The following is a 15,812-nucleotide window of genomic DNA, read 5'->3' on the forward strand; positions in this document are numbered from 1 at the left end:
GGAGAGATGGCTCAGAGGTTAAGAGCATGGTCTGCTCTTCCAGAGGTCCTGAGTTCAATTCCCAGCAACCACATGGTGGCTCACAACCATCTGTAATGGGATCTGATGCCCTCTTCTGGTGTATCTGAAGACAGCTACAGTGTACTTGTATATGATAAATAAATCTTAAAAAAATACCTTTTATTTATTATTTTTAAAAGATATATTTATTTTATGTATATGAGTACACTGTAAATTCAGACATACCAGAAGAGGGCATCAGATCCCATTACAGATGGTTGTGAGCCACCATGTGGTTGCTGGGGATTGAACTCAGGACCTCTGGAAGAGCAGTCAGTGCTCTTAAACCCTGAACCACCTCTCCAGCCCCCTAGAAATACCTTTTATATACTTGTGTGAAATATATGGTATTTATTATAGTAGCTGACTTTTGCTGTTTTGTGATTCGTGCTATTTTTTTCTTTTCCCCACAATTTCCCTCCCCCTGGTTTCAGTGTTAACTGCAAAAGACAGCACTGTAGAATAATCTATGGACTTTATTCTTTATTTGAGGTTTCTGGGGTAATGCAATGGCACGAGGATAGTTGGATCACATAACTGGACTAAAAAAAAATTAGTTCTTGTGAAAACCTATAAGGAAATATAAGACCTCGGCAAAATTTTCAGACCACCCAGACCAGTTCTCCATAGCCAAGATCTGCAGGTGGTATTTTAGAGATCTGTAGCATCTCAGCTCCTTTATGATGGTAAAGTTGTTACAGGTAATAGTGGAGAGGGTATAGCAGGCCCAAAACTGGAAGAGGAGGTGGCTGTTTAGTTCATTCTTGTTGGTGGATTGGTAGGGAGTCTCAAAGATAGTAATGAAAAGAGGAATGAGCTGCAGTTGTTTGGTGCTCTTCTGGTTCTCGGGGTTTAAATAGCACCAACATGCCAAGCTCTGGAGCAGCAGAATCTTTGTCTTAAATGACATGATCTTTTCATTCTGCAGCAAGGAAACAACTTCTCTCATGTACTCGCTGGCGAACTGTGCAGCATTCCTGCCTCCTGTAAGACAAACATTTGTGTTTCCAGAAGTGTGTGGTCTATACAGCTGCAGAGGCTCCTTTCTCCCTTGGCTCTGTTATGTTGAGGTGGGAATATATCCAGGTTGTATAATCTAGCTGTGTTTGCTTGACAAAATTCTGCCTTTGTACTGGAGGAAAGTCTGTGAACCTGAGATTAACAGAGCACAGAGGAGAGGCAGAGGCTAAGCAAAGACACCTCGGCTACTTTGTGGTAGAAAATGTGTGAGTCACTAATGGCTGAGCTGTTCTTGTGCATTTTTTACTCCCAACTATTTCCCAGACCCAAGACCAGTGTTTCCATATAAGATTTTTCTTCCTCTAGACATTAACCCAGCCTAGACCAAGATTCTGTATGAGTTTTTTTGATTGTTGTTTGTTTGTTTTGAGACATGGTTTCTCTGTGTAGCCCTGACTATCCTGGAACTCACTCTGTAGACCAGGCTGGCCTCCAACTCAGAGATCTGCTTGCCTCAGCCACCAGAGTGCAAAGCTGTACATTACTCTGCCTGGCAGATTCTGTTTGCTATATCAGCTCAAGATCTTTCTAGTTCAATTTCAAATTCCAACAAGGCACTAACCAAAAAGTGCATGGGATAGAGTACTTTAGAGTCGACTGTAGTGATTAGAGCTCTGTTCTTGGATTTCTCTAACTTGTGTTACCCTGATCCCATAATGCTAAGAGTATTGCATTTGATGTTAAAGCTTCAGTGGAAGCTGGATGTAAGCCCTTGCTTCCCACCAGCATAGCCAAGACTAATACCAAGCTAAAGCATTCTGGTCCTCTTCCCTCAGATATCCCTTTAGATATTGAACATAGCTATCCAGGGAGGATGACTTCTAGCTAGAAGTTTTCTTGTAAAGGAAGGGTCTCATGTAGTCTAGGCGGGCCTCTAAATCTGTGCTTGTTGGAAATTAATTCTAATGCTTTGATTCAATCGGGAATCTGAGTATCCAAACATTAAAGGTCCTTCTCCTCAATTAGTTTTTGATTGATCAATAAAGATACCATTGGCCAGTGGCTAGACAAAGGGAGATTGGGCAGGACCCTTAAAGTTTCGAGGGCTAAGACATTAAATTTATTCCAGTGGGTGGATACTGGCCACTTCCCCGATTGGGCCCAGAATAGCAGGGGAAGGTTTAGGAGTGCTCAGCCTTTGAGGTAGCCAAGGCATTTTAAAGTAACGTGTGTGTGTGTGTGTGTGTGTGTGTGTGTGTGTGTGTGTGTGTGTGTCTTCCAAAGAGTTCCTGGGTGTATGGCTGGAATCGCAGGGCCCCCAGGGAACACAAACTCTGCTACTACATATGTTGTCAAGGATGATGTTAAACTTCAGATCTTTCTACTTCTATCTGGGATTAGAGCTGGTCTTCCGGATTAAATCCAAGGTCTCATGCATGCTAGGCAAGTATTCTGACAACTGAGCGATACTTCAGCCTCAGAACATACCTTTGTTGGCTCTTCATGCCAACTCAAGCAGCAGGGAAGGCTTTGTAAGCTTTGTAAACCCTCAAGGCAGGAAAGTGGCCAGGCCCTTGACTGAGGAGCTCCAACAGGCAGGTCCTACCTCCCAGATGTCCTCCCACTAATCCTTGAATAGGAACACCCACTAATCCTTGAGCTCCCCCAAGCTCAGAACTTGAAACCCTACCAATCCTCACGCTGGAAAGCTCCATCTGCAAAGCTCTGCCTCCTGAGAAATCCTGTATAAGCCCTGACTATTGTTTGGTTTCTTGCTGTCTTCTCCCAGGAGCAGAGGCAACCACTCTTGTTTCTGTTTTCCCAATAAATGGCTTCCATTTTCTCCCTGATGAGAGTCATCTGAAGAAGCCAAGAAACAAAGAAGTGGAGGGACTGAGGCTCCGGGCTCAGCTGGGAATACCTCCCCTGGATGCTGTAAAGCTGAGCAGTGAAACGGAGTTGTTACACTGTTAAAAACACTGTAGCGTTCCAGCTCAGTCAGGGATATCCTTTGGGTGGGCGACAAAGCCTCTACTGAGGAGGCTTCCTTTCAGAGCTACTCGGTTCCTGGGCTCCCCTGTCTCAGGATGCCTTTTCATTGGGACATTGTTCAACCTCAGAGCTAGGTGGTTCTTAGGCTCCTGTGTCTCAGGATATCTTTCCACCCTAGCAGTATGCCAACAATTGTTTTCTTAAAAGACAATCATCAGAATTAAATAAAAGTTTAAGTATTAAAATTCATTAGGGACAAATGAATGGGTTGGGCTTAGTAATCATTAGGACAGTGCGATCTTGCCTTTTACTGGTATACTTACTAGCTTTCTTAGTAACTTTTGGTTTTGGAGACAAGTTTCTCTGTCATATAGCTCTGTTTGTCCTGAAACTTGAATGTAGACCAGGCTGGCCTTAACCTCATAGAAATTTATCTGTTTCTGCCTCCTGCCTATGTGCTAGAATTCAGTGCCACCACGCCCAGTTCTTTGTAACTATTTTAGGAATATGTAGGAAAATTACTAATTAAGGTAGAAGTCCACCATGACAGGATAGCCTCTGAGCTTGGGGCAATATGGGAGACTCCTGTTTGCAGGTCTTCTCCTCCTCTGACCTTCTCTGGGGAAGCCTACACATATACCTCTACCTGAGGAATGTCACATAACCTCAGTTTATAAGATCAATTTCTTTTCTCCTGACACAACCTGTTCAGCCAGCCCCTGAGATTCCTGAAATGCTTCCCCATGCTAATGAGGCATTCATTCCAGGTACCCTAACCCCAACCCTTTGCCCATCCTGGGTGTCCCTACCCTTGGAACCCCTAAAACTTTGTAAGCCTTGAATAACCCTAAGTAAAGTTGATCTGCCTACTGACATCTGGTCCCAGTGTGGTCTTTCACCTTAGGTACTCACAGGGCTTGCAAACACTCCACCATCTCTGCTCCCTTTGCCTTGTGGATTGTATTGGAGGGGGGGGGGAGATCAAAGATTTTTTTTTTTCCTTTTCTTTTTTTCGGGGCTGGGGACCGAACCTAGGGCCTTGTGCTTGCTAGGCAAGCGCTCTACCTCTGAGCTAAATCCCCAACCCCAAAGATATTTTTTTTAATGTAATGCTTTGTCTTATTTGAGTAAAGGGTTTGAGAAGAGTCTTTGTTTGTAGCTTGGCTGGTCTGGAATCATTGTATAGACCAGGTTATGCTCAGACCTGCAGAAACTTTCTTGCTTCTGCCTTCCAAGCTGGAAATTACAGATATGTACTACCACACCTGGCTTTGTGAATATATATCACCGTGCCTGGCTTACAGATGTGTAATCTCCTGGCTTTGTTATTATAGATGTGTACTAACACACTTGGCTGTATGTGATATAATTTACAAATTATAAAAATAAAAATATTTGACACTTACAGACTTCATCAAAATTCTATCACAAATCTACACTTGATCTTAGCCAAAAGGCCGAGAAGCGATCTATCACAAATCTAAGCATGGTAATGCATGCCTTTAGTCTGAGCATGTGGGAAGCAGAAGCAGGCAGATCTCTGAGTTCAAGGCTAGCCTGGTCTACAGCAGGAGCTACAGGACAGCCAAGGCTACACGCAGAAACACTGTCTCAAAAACAAACAAACAAACAAACAAAACAATTACAGCTTGATGATGATGATGATGATGACTATGATGATGACAAGCAATCATAATCTCCACTAAACTGCTGTGCTCTAACCAGCAGAAGGTTATGAAGCAGCCATATTAGCATAGTGATGAAGCAGTACCTGTGAAAGACAGTAGTCCAATTTTCTGGGCAGCTTGGGCTCTCTTTTCAAAGGATTGTCTGGTATTCCTCAGCACGCTGCCAAGTTCCATGATTTTTTCTTTGTGAAAAAGTCTGTCAGTTGTGGAGGTTCGATGCTCTTCTGCTTGTGTGACAAAAATGCGGCTCTTCACATTATCATCCCAGAAACCTTTGAGGCTCATAGATAGATTTCTGAAGAATTGATATGTCTGTCTGCAAATATTGCAAATCCGTCCACAATAAGACCAAATCTTGAAGACCATTGGTGCACCTGTGTGTCAGCGAGGCTCAGTCAGTAGCGCTGGAGCGCACTGTCCAGCAAGGAGATAGAACAGAATTTAGGGCACTGCCTGGCAACATGGTAGAACACGAAAGAATATAGGAGCCAGGAGCAATAAACACCAAGGTTCCTAGCCTGGCATTCCAGGCCCTTTAGGACTAGAGCAAAGGCAAGTTGAGCTTCTCAGGGGCTACGAACTCTCAAGTTCAGGTGTTTCTCCCAACACATAGCTTACTCCTGACTTCTCTTGTGCTGAGCTCACTGGGGACTGTCTTCTCCTTGGACTGTCCACTAGCTTCTGAGTAGATAGGCCATTGCAAGGCTGTGGTGCTTGTTTTTGTTTACTTCGTACATTTACCCTGTTTTGATGACAGAACTGAAGCCATCAAGAAAGAGAACCATCTGTCACCTCCATCATATCTGCCCACCTGTCTGCCCATGTCTTCTTTCCTCCTGTGTTATACACCTGTTTATACACCTATACACCTTTTGGCTAATGTCTCCCAATCCCCTAAAAGATAACTACTGTTCAATTCTTCCCTTAGTACATTTTCCAACTGGATCCCTAAAGGTGTGTATAGTACCTGGGCTTTACTTAAAAATAAGTTAACAGAGGCCTTTCAGCTGAGTGTGGTGGCATCCACCTCTCTTTTGAACATTTGGAAAGCTGAAGCCTTTGAATATGAAGCTAACTAACCTGGGTTATATAGCAAGATCCTATCTCAAACAAACAAAAAACCTCCAGAACTCTTGATTCTGTGTATTCAGACTTTCCTCTGTATAGATCAGCTAAGCCCTTTAAATACCATTTATGTCCTGAACACTCAATTTTATGTGCTTAGATGGTTTTCAGACTGGATATTGTCATTTTGCCTAGAATGATCTTAAATTCCTGAGCTCAAATGATTTCCCAGTATCAACATCCCAGGATCACACAGGGACATACTCCATTAGCCCCTTTCAACATACACACACACACACACACACACACACACACACACACACACACACACACACAGAGACATGCACATTTTGAGACAAGGTCTCTACATGTGTGGCTGTGAGTTGGGGTTATATGAATGTATGTTCAGGTACCTGCAATTGGTCCCAGAGGCATTGGCCAGAGATAGATTTGGAACCCTTGTGCAGTGAATTCCCATCTTTTTTTTTTAATTAAAAGATTTGTCTTGTGTTTTTTGTCATTGTTTTGTTTTTGTTTTTATGTGTATGAGTTTTGCCAGTATGTATGTCTATATACCACAGGTGTGCCTTTTGACTTGGAAGTTGGAAGAGGGCACTGGATTTGCTGGAGTTATGGATTGATTGTGGGGTGCCATGCAGGTCTATGGATTGAACCAGGGTCCTCTGGTTCTCTTAAGCACTGAGCAATCTCTCCAGTCCCCACATATTTATTTGTTTGTTTGTTTTGTAACACTCTGCCTGCGCCCACAGGTACATTCACATAAACCTCACCCCACACCTACCTCACATACTGCAAAAGTAGTGAGTTTGAGGCAGACTAAACTAAACGAAACCTAGTTTCAAAACAAAAACCAAACCAAAACAAAACCCAAGTCCTAAATACTTGGAGGTAAGGTGTATGTCCTTGTGTAATTGATCTTGATGCCGTAGGGGTGTGTGTGTGTGTGTGTGTGTGTGTGTGTGTGTGTGTGTGTGTCCATCCATACATGAGTGCAAGTGCTTTAGAAGGCACTGGGTTCCCTTGAAGCTAGATGGCTGTGAGCTGTCTGACTTGGGTGCTGGGAACTGAACTGGGGTCCTCTGGAAGGTAGTATGTTCTCTCTCTTTTTTTTTTTGCTGTTTCAAAAAGCTTTATTTTTACTTGGTCTAAGACTTGGGAGAGGCTCCAGGGCGGTTACAAAGCTGCCTAGTGGCTTTAGAGGTTCATTCGGGTGGAGGTGCTGAGGCGGTCGGTGCAGAGCAGAGGAGGGAGCCCCTTGGAAGGCACAGAGGCCTAGTCGTGCTTCAGAGTGAGGCGCTCAAAGAGATACTCGCCCAGAGATGCCTGGGCCACGCCAGTCTGCGCTGGTTGTGGCCCTGCCACCCTACGGAGGTTGGTCAGGTGGTTGCCCATCTTCTTGATGAGCTTCACCTCCTTATCCAGGAAGTGGCTTTCCAAGAAGTCACAGAGGTGAGGGTCTGTGCGGGCAGAGCCCAGGGCGTGCAGATCCAAGAGGGCCTGGTTCAGGTTCTTCTCCAGGGCCAAGGCAGCTTCCATGGCCTCTAGGGTTTTACCCCACTCATCTTGAGATGGCTTCTGCACATCCTGGAAGAGTGCACGGCCCCCGCGTTCGTTCTGCAACTTGAGGAGACGCTAGGCGCCCTCGCGCTTCTCCTCGGCCAATTCGCGGAAGAAGTGGCCTACGCCCTCCAAAGCCACATCATCCGGATCAAAAAAGAAGCCCAGAGAGAGGTAGGTGTAAGAGGCCCGCAGGTGCAAGTTGACCAGGCGGTTCACGGCAGCTTCCACTTCGGTGGAATAATTCTGACGAATCTGAGAGGTCATGGCTGATCCGGAGTATGGAGCTAACCACGAAGACGGGGCTGGCTGGTCCTAGGAGCCGAAGGCGGCAAGGAGATGGTCCCGGAGGCTGCGACTGGAGAGACTTGTAAGGCAGCTGGAAGTGAATAAAGTGGGAGTCCCCGGGTCTGTTCCGTCCAAACACTGTTGAAGCAAGATACAGATCCTCGGGATCTCCAAAGCGCTGCTCTAGTATGTTCTCTTAACTGCTGAGTTATTTCTTCAGCTTAGCCCCTGAGACCTTGATCAAACAAGTATTATTTGTGCTCTGATGCTCAGTTGTGCGGAGTGTGTGTGTGTGTGTGTGTGTGTGTGTGTGTGTGTGTGTGTGTGTGTGTGTTGAGACAGAGTCTCACTTTGTTAGCCTTGGGTGGTATGGGACTTGCTATGTGTAGACCAGGCAGACCTTGAATGTGTAGAGATCTGCTTATCCACTTGTCTTAGCGTCCAACAATTTTTATCTATCTATCTATCTATCTATCTATCTATCTATCTATCTATCTATCCATCCATCCATCCATCCATCTCTCTATCTCTTATCCTTCACTTGCCTCTGTCTCCCATGTGCTGGGACTAAAGATGAAAGACACCATACTCTGCCACAATTTTATATTTTTAGTAGAATTTCTCACCTGAATTCCAGACTCATATTCAATCACCAACCTTATCTTTGGATATAAACTATAGCATGTCTAAATAGTTCCTGGGTTTCTTCCTTCTTGCTGCAGGAGTTTCTGTAGTTATTCCATCTTTTCAGTTTCTTGTTCAGGCTAAATTTGAACTCATCCTTAGCCTGTTTTCTATTCCATTTCCAACTTCCTAACAAATTCTTTTGGCTCTATTTTAAAAACATACCCCATAAACCAGAAAATGTCCTTGACTGTGTACTTCCGTTCCATGAACTTGTAAAAGGATATAAAGAGTATAGAAAATTTAAAACATCCACCATGGTACTTTTCAAAGCTTTTGTATTTCTTGCCTCTGGAATATTATTTTTTAACATTTATTTTTATTTTATGTATATGGGTGTTTTTCCTGAATGTATGTCTGTGTACCATATATATTCCTGGTACCCACAAAGGGCAGAAGAGGGCATGAGGTAGTCATGAGCTGCCTTGTGGATGCTGGAAATGGAATCCAGCACCTCTGGAAGAGCCACAGTGCTCTTAACTATTGAGCCATCTCTCCAGCCCCCTGGGAATATTCTTTCCAAAGATAATCTACATGCTTTCTCTGTTCAGTTTTCAACCACACTTTTTTTGGTAGGCCTTCCTGGTCTTTAAACTTATGACCTTTGACCTTGCTTCTCCCTATTCAACCTCCCTTCCCCCAACCTCACTTTGGAGCTGGAGTTCAAACTCAGAGCTTCAAGCTTGCTATCACTGGGTCATAGCCTTGTGGTGATTTGAATATGCTTGGTCCATGGGAAGTGGCACTACCAGAAGGTGTGGCCTTGTTAGAGGAACTATGTCACTATATAGGCAGGCTTTGCGGTCTCCTAGTGCTCAGACTCCATGCAGCATAGAGAAACCCTCCTCTGGGCTGCCTGCAAAAGAGAGTCTCCTCCTGGCTGCCTTCGGGTCAAGATGTAGACATCTCATCTCCTTCTAGAGTACCATGTCTATCTGGATGGTGCCATGCTTCCTGTCATGACATTAATGGACTGAACCTCTGAAACTATAAGCCAGCCCCAATTAAATGTCATTTTTTATAAGAGTTGCCTTGGTCATGGCGTTTTTTCACAACAATGAAACCCTAAGATAGTCCCCATTTTCAGTCTAATGTTTTACAATCATTGTTTTTTCCTTCTTGGTTTTATTATCTTTTCTTTGCCAGCCAATGTGTCTTGCAAGGGTAGCTATTGTTATGTCTTTTGTCCTCGCTGCTGCATATCTGGTGCCCAGGCCCTGTCCAGTCATAGCCATGTAGCAAGTGCTGTTAAGTAAGTGAGAAGTTAGAGGATCTGGTTTTTAAGCTCCTTGTGTGACAAAATACCTGAGATGAACAATTAACAAAGCTGAAATGCTAATTCACAGTTAGAGAAGCTAAGACTATAGTCAGCTGAGTCAGCTGGCTTCCGTGCCTTTTTGTTTGTTTGTTTGGCACAGGGTCTCTCTACAAAGTCCTGGCTGGCCTTAAAGTCACTATGTCACTATGTAGACCAGGCTGGCCTCAAACTCATAGAAATCCACCTGGCTTTCCTCTTGAATACTTGGATTAAAGGTGTGGGCTAGGCTAGGCTTCACTTCTAATTCTAGTACTTCCCGGTAGCACCATAGATTGAAAACCAAGCCTTGAGCATATGAACCTTTGGGGTGCATTTAAAACACAAACAAACAGGACATGGCACCACACTTTTAATTCGAGCACTTGGAAAGCAGAGTCAGGTGGATCTCTTGTGTTTGAGGCCAGACAGGTGAGACTCTGTACCAAAAACAAACAAACAAACAAAACAAAACAAACTTGTATTCCCAAATGCTCATGCCTCATATTAATGAAAAATAGCAACAAAAACCAGAATAAAATCCACAAGGTCTCATCTCAAAAGGGACAAAAGATAATTTATTTTGGGGATAAATATAAATGACTGTGTGCTGGAAACACAGATTCAGGTTATCCCAAATATCAGGTTCCAACTTAACAGTCTTAACAATGTTTTATAGGAACAGGCAGATTAAGTCACAAATCAACATGCTTTTCAAATATCTTGGAACATCAGGGTGGGTGGATTATGGTCCCTCCGTGTAGCCTTGGGTATCTCTGATGACATCCTTAGTTTTGGGGTTGGTAGAAGCTAGGGATTTGTTCATACATTCTGAAAAGACTTATGCACTAGTCACAAAGATGTTAGGCCATACTCAGAGCTAACAATAAATGGTTCTCGAGGGAGCTAAAGCTAGCGTCAGATACTTTGTCATTAGGTTCTAGACCTACAACATTGAAACCTCCCCACTGTTATGGTCTGACCCCCACCCCCCATTTTGTTCCATGCCTGCCAGCTAGTTCATATTGTTGCTATAACATGCCTGCCAGTCATTGACATAGAGATGTGACTTGGCTCAAGGCCACGCTGACTGCATACCCTGTTTTGTTCTCTATGTTCTGAATGTTCTGTATGAGGTTTGCTAATCTTAAGAAATTCCACAAAGCTTTACGTAGAACCCATCAAATCAAAGATCAATATGAACTGTTAAGTCTAAAATATCTTGAGTCAGAGCTGACCACCAGGCAGCCCTTCCTGCACCTACATATGAGCTCACTGTGGTTTTTGTGGCTGACACTGAAGAATGCTACTAATAAGCCAAGTTATGATTATTATACTCATGCTCTGTTATCTCAATGTTCTGAAATTCACCTGTTCACCACCCATGTACCACAACTCTTACCTTACTCAGGACCAGTCAGCTTAAAGGTTAGCTGATAAGACTTTACCATGATCATTAAAGTTCTAATTAGTTGGTCAGCCTTTGACGGATGTTTAACATACACTGTAGCTTCTTTCTGGGAACCTCCATTCTCACTCTCCTCATAAAACATGCATCTAGTCATCTCCAAGAGTCCCCAGGTTTTTAGTAGTTCTTCTACTGCTCAAATGTCCACGTTAAAAATCAGACCCCAGCCAAACTTCATTGCAAATCCAAAATACTATGGTACAGGATATACATTCCCATTCCAGAAGGGCGAACTGTGGCATCAAAAGGAAAGATCAAAGGTGAAGGTCCAACCTCAGCAGAGAAAACATGAGGTCCTCCAGCTTCATGGACAGCATACAGGACACAGTGATGTGACCTCCAAAAGCCTTGCCAACCACAGCCCACGTGGCTGCTCCCTCAGCCTGGCTCTGCCCACAAGTTGTAGCTCCTTGGGCAGGCGCTCCACATTCATGCCATAACTTCTTCCTTTGCAGACTTTGGATTCACTTTGCACGGTGTCCTGAGTTGTCCTCCTGGGGTGTGGGTGGGGTGGGGTGGGTGACACTTGCAGAACTCCTACCCTGCCACACATGCCTGCTCCAGGTTTTTCTTCTGAAATCTCAATGGAAGCTCTGCTGAGGTCATTCTTCGGTGCATGATGAGTTCAAGGGCAGCCTCAGCTATAAAGACCTCAAAGCAGGGTGGGGTGGGCAAGGGACAGGCTGGAGAGACACAGGCTGGAGAGATGGCTCAGCTGTTAAGAGCTCTTGCTTTGGATCCCAGGTGAACATTGTATATTTGCCTATAACCCCCGCTCTGAGGAAGGGTGGGTGATGGGAATTGCTAGGTCTTGCTGGATCCTAGCTTAGACATATGAACACAAACCCTGGATTCAGAGAGACCCTTAAAGGAATAGGCAGTGAGGGACAGGGGACATCTGACTTCTGGCTTTCATGTGTGTACAAGTGCAAAATACACACATGTACATATATTTACACACATAGGCAAAATAAATCAAGAAGCCTTTTTAAAAATTGGGGGAAGAAACTCCGAGTATGTTCAGTGAACCTATATTGGGTATAGATGAGAGGGGCAGAACAATACAAAGTGGGCAAAGGCCTAGCTAGAATGTTCACTAAGTAACGACCTTGGTACTTACTGAAAGGCTGGTTTTAAGAACAGAAACCGTGTGGCTTTGGTGGGATATCACCACTCAGGAAAGGCAGGGAGGCTGCTGGTTCAGTCTGGAGATGCTTTAAATGGTTGCCTTCCTCCTGTGTACTCAAGTCTACCACTTACATCGGGGTACAAAATGTCCTTATGATTTTTCACTTCTGGATAATAAGCTCAACTAGACAATGAGGAGTAGGGTGTTGTATAAATACTAACTCAGGAAGGGACTGTGGAAGACAGAGAAGGACCACGAGGTGGTTCAGTGTGTGGAGGCCCTTTCTGTGCAAGACTGAAAAAAATCTGAACTTGATTCTGGGAACCCGTGGAAAAGTGGAAGGAGAGAACAGACACCACAGAGTTGTCCTTTGACCTCCACAGGTGCACCGTGGCATGCATACCCCTCCACCACCACATAATGCACACGCATAATAACAGATAAAAATTAAAAAAAATATATATCAGATTCTACACTAGACTAGTAATTAAAAATAATTTTTATTTTGACTTACATGATTGAAAGAGGGATGAATACAAATATCACAAACCGAAAAGCACTCCCCAACCAAAATCAAAACACAGAAGTGAATACAAAAGATGTGGAATTAATTATCCATGCAATATTCAAAAATGTTTCAAATCCACAAGTAAACCAAACAAAAGCCCTGTAATAGCTGTGATTTCACTTTCTACAAAAGAGACATTTCAATCATTAAACAAAGACTATAGCCTATACATACTATAACTGTACAACATACCTTTAAAATGAGAGATATGTGCATATATGTATAAATTTACAAATATACAAATATGTACAAAGGAACTTCACAGTTGAAAGAATGTGTTGCCAGAAGCCTGGCAAACAATTTTCACTTTAAAATGAAAGGAATCCTTTTAAAAGTCTGGCTAAAATGTAAATATTGAAACTAATATCTAATTGGTATTTTATACAAAAACATCCAGAATACAGTTCAAATTGCACTCACATGTACTGTTGTGATGTCTTGGCATACCCACCCCTTGCACACTTAGTAAGAGACTCAATCTTTTTCCTGGTACTGAGCTGCTGTGGAAACTACAGGGCAGTTTCCATCTCTCAAGGCCTCCTGTTTCCTAGCCTCATGGAGAATTTGATAGAAGCAGGAACCACTTTCAGCACCCCCATATTCTATCTAGTTAGGATTCATCCAAAGTCAAGGTCCCCACCAGAAAGAGCAATACATCTTTCTGAATCTACAACTTTGGGGTGTGTGTTTGTCTTTGCAATAAAACCCCACAAAACAAAAACAGAAAATAGTTACATGTGTAGAACCAGGCATAGCGGCAGTGCCTATAACCCCAGATCTGGAGGCAAAGGCTGGGGAACTCTTCCAAGTTCAAGGTCAGGCTGGCCTGTATATTGAGTTCCAGGCTGGTCAGGACTGCAATTGGGAGACTCCATTTCAAGACAAAACAAAAACCAAGCAACACCAAAAAACCAAGAGTGTGATAAAGATGGCTCTGGTTAAAGAGCAAAAGTTTAAGCTTTGAGGTTTTGTTTGCTTTTAATAGACTAGGTATGAACTTATCGAAGCAATATTCTCCCGTTTATCTCTTAAACCACATGGCTAGACAATATGGAAACTCTGAGGATGGAAATAGAAACAAATAGGAGGAAGTATAAAAAACTAAAATATAAAAGTCTACACCCCACAGCTTCATGTATCCCAGGTTGCCCTGGGAAACTTCCCTAGGTAGCTGAAGATGTCCTTGACCTTCTGGTCCTACTTCCTTCTGCTTCTGAGCACTGAGTCTATACGGGCAGCATGCCCAGCTTATGCAGTGCTGGGATGAACCCAAGCTTTGTGAACGCTAGGCAAGTACTCCAACAAGGGAGCCACGTCCTCAGCTCCAAAACCTACTATCTTATAACTCATCATTTTGCCAGGTTCTGTAAGAAAACTTATTCGCAGTGCGTTCTTTTTGTGCTTTGTCTTTAAAATAAAATTTGGTAACTAAGGGGTCACTCAACCCTGAGAACACAGCAAGAATGATGGCAAGGCATACAACGGATGCATATCCAAACAGCACACGAAGAGTTCAAGATTACAGATGAACTTCCAAAGAGGCGTAAAAGATGGCTATTTTCAAACTCTACAGTAAGGTAAGAGGGACTCTGAAGGGCTGTCAGTCACAACTACAATGCAGTCCAGTGAGTTATACACAGCCCTGTTCTGTGGGCTAAGGAAAAGTAGACAGTACGGTGCAATTGGACTTTGAGATCTCTATATTGGCGGCAGCAGCAGCCGTCTGCTGTCTGGCCACCTCACAGCACCCTCTGGAGGACAAGGGCCAAGTGTCACTGGGATAGCAGTCAGACAGCGCTAACACGAAATTTAAAAGGCTGTGGCAACTTCGGTTCCGTGACGACCTCCCACTTTAACGAAATCTCGAGGGAATTTGTCTAATTGTTCGTACGCCAGTCGCCCATCTTCTCCTGGATAGGGAACATTAAACACGAATATATCACGTATGCATCACACAGAATAATATGGTGGAACCATGCTGTGGAAACTCTTTTTCACAGTTCCTGGGGATTGAACCCAGGCCCTCATGTATGTTTGACCAAACACTTCCCCACTGAGCGACACCTTCAACCTTGTACTGCTTAGCTAGTTACTGTGCTAAAGAAAAGTGATCTTCCATTATTCTTAATTAGGTTATGGGTTTCTAGGCAATGCTTAGGACAACCAAGAACCTTTGAGTTGACATCAGAGAGAACATGATAGGCAAGGGACAAAGTAAAGTGCCAGTCTGAGCCGTCTGCTACCAACTGCACATAGCAGATTAATGTCTGTTTATGTAAGGGAGTTCAGTAAGACTTACCCTTGACCTCAGTGTGTTGAATCTCTATGTAACTTGAATACACTGTGTAATGGTTTAGTTACATTATATAAGATACACACACCATTAAACATTATATCATTATGCACATCTACATGACTAATGGTAAAAGTCAGGCTCTCAACCTTCAGCTACCAGTTAGCCTTTCCCCGCAAAACACACAGTGTTCCTCCAGGCAATGGATTGTTCAGTCTTGTTTATAGCCACCTCTTTTGTTTATTTACTCATTGCACATGTGAGTGCGTGTGTGCATGCGCACTGCTGCATGCATGTGGAGGTCAGGGACAACATGCTGCTGTCAGGTCTTTCACATTGAGGCAAGGTCCCTCTTGTTTCCGCTGCTACACTGCATACTCCACACGAGCTGGTCCTCGAGCTTCTGAGTGTGTCTCTTGCCTCCATCCCCCATCTCACTCTAGGGATGCTGTTATTACAGATGTGTACGCTTCTTGGTTTTTGAATGGGTTCTGAGGACTGAACTCATGTTGTCAGATGTGTGCAACTATCATCTTACCCACTGGGCCTTCTCTCTGGCCCTCATAGTGACATCTGATATAGCTAACATATTTTGAAAATATATTTTATTACTATTAAAAAAAGATTAAAATGTAGGACTATGAGGGCTGTGGGTGAACCAGGGATAATTCCCAAATTACAGAATGAGCGAAAGACCTCCTGGGCTACACTGAAAGACTATTATAAGAGAATAAATGAAAGCCAG

General features: G+C 43.6%; 2 protein-coding genes and 1 non-coding gene across 12 annotated transcripts in view; all 3 read right to left on the reverse strand.

Annotated features, from left to right (window-relative positions):
• Nucleotides 1-510: 510 nt before the first annotated feature.
• Armh2 (armadillo-like helical domain containing 2) lies at nucleotides 511-5,116 on the reverse strand. The gene is made up of 2 exons (NM_001400849.1): nucleotides 4,784-5,116; nucleotides 511-1,044 (listed from the first exon to the last, which is right to left on the reverse strand). The coding sequence occupies exons 1-2, from the start codon at nucleotides 5,064-5,066 to the stop codon at nucleotides 614-616; spliced, it is 714 nt and encodes a 237-aa protein (NP_001387778.1). The 5' UTR covers nucleotides 5,067-5,116; the 3' UTR covers nucleotides 511-613.
• On the reverse strand, nucleotides 4,297-4,481 carry LOC120098024 (U2 spliceosomal RNA). Its single transcript, XR_005495959.1, has one exon. It is a non-coding gene; the product is annotated as a U2 spliceosomal RNA (small nuclear RNA).
• A 1,823-nt stretch (nucleotides 5,117-6,939) lies between the features above and the next one.
• Nucleotides 6,940-15,812, reverse strand: part of Ripor2 (RHO family interacting cell polarization regulator 2) — a 223,841-nt gene continuing 214,968 nt past the window's right edge. For 9 of the 10 annotated variants that reach the window (XM_017600533.3, XM_017600530.3, XM_017600531.3 and 6 more), the window contains one exon: nucleotides 12,688-14,684. In XM_017600533.3, the coding sequence (XP_017456022.1) occupies nucleotides 14,584-14,684 (101 nt within the window). In that variant the 3' untranslated portion in view covers nucleotides 12,688-14,583. Of the gene's footprint in view, nucleotides 7,401-7,469; nucleotides 7,631-12,687; nucleotides 14,685-15,812 lie in introns of those variants that run through there. The other variant, NM_001014009.3, reaches the window with a different exon arrangement.

The sequence above is a fragment of the Rattus norvegicus genome, chromosome 17, assembly GCF_036323735.1.
Source record: "Rattus norvegicus strain BN/NHsdMcwi chromosome 17, GRCr8, whole genome shotgun sequence".
Taxonomy (NCBI): domain Eukaryota; kingdom Metazoa; phylum Chordata; class Mammalia; order Rodentia; family Muridae; genus Rattus; species Rattus norvegicus.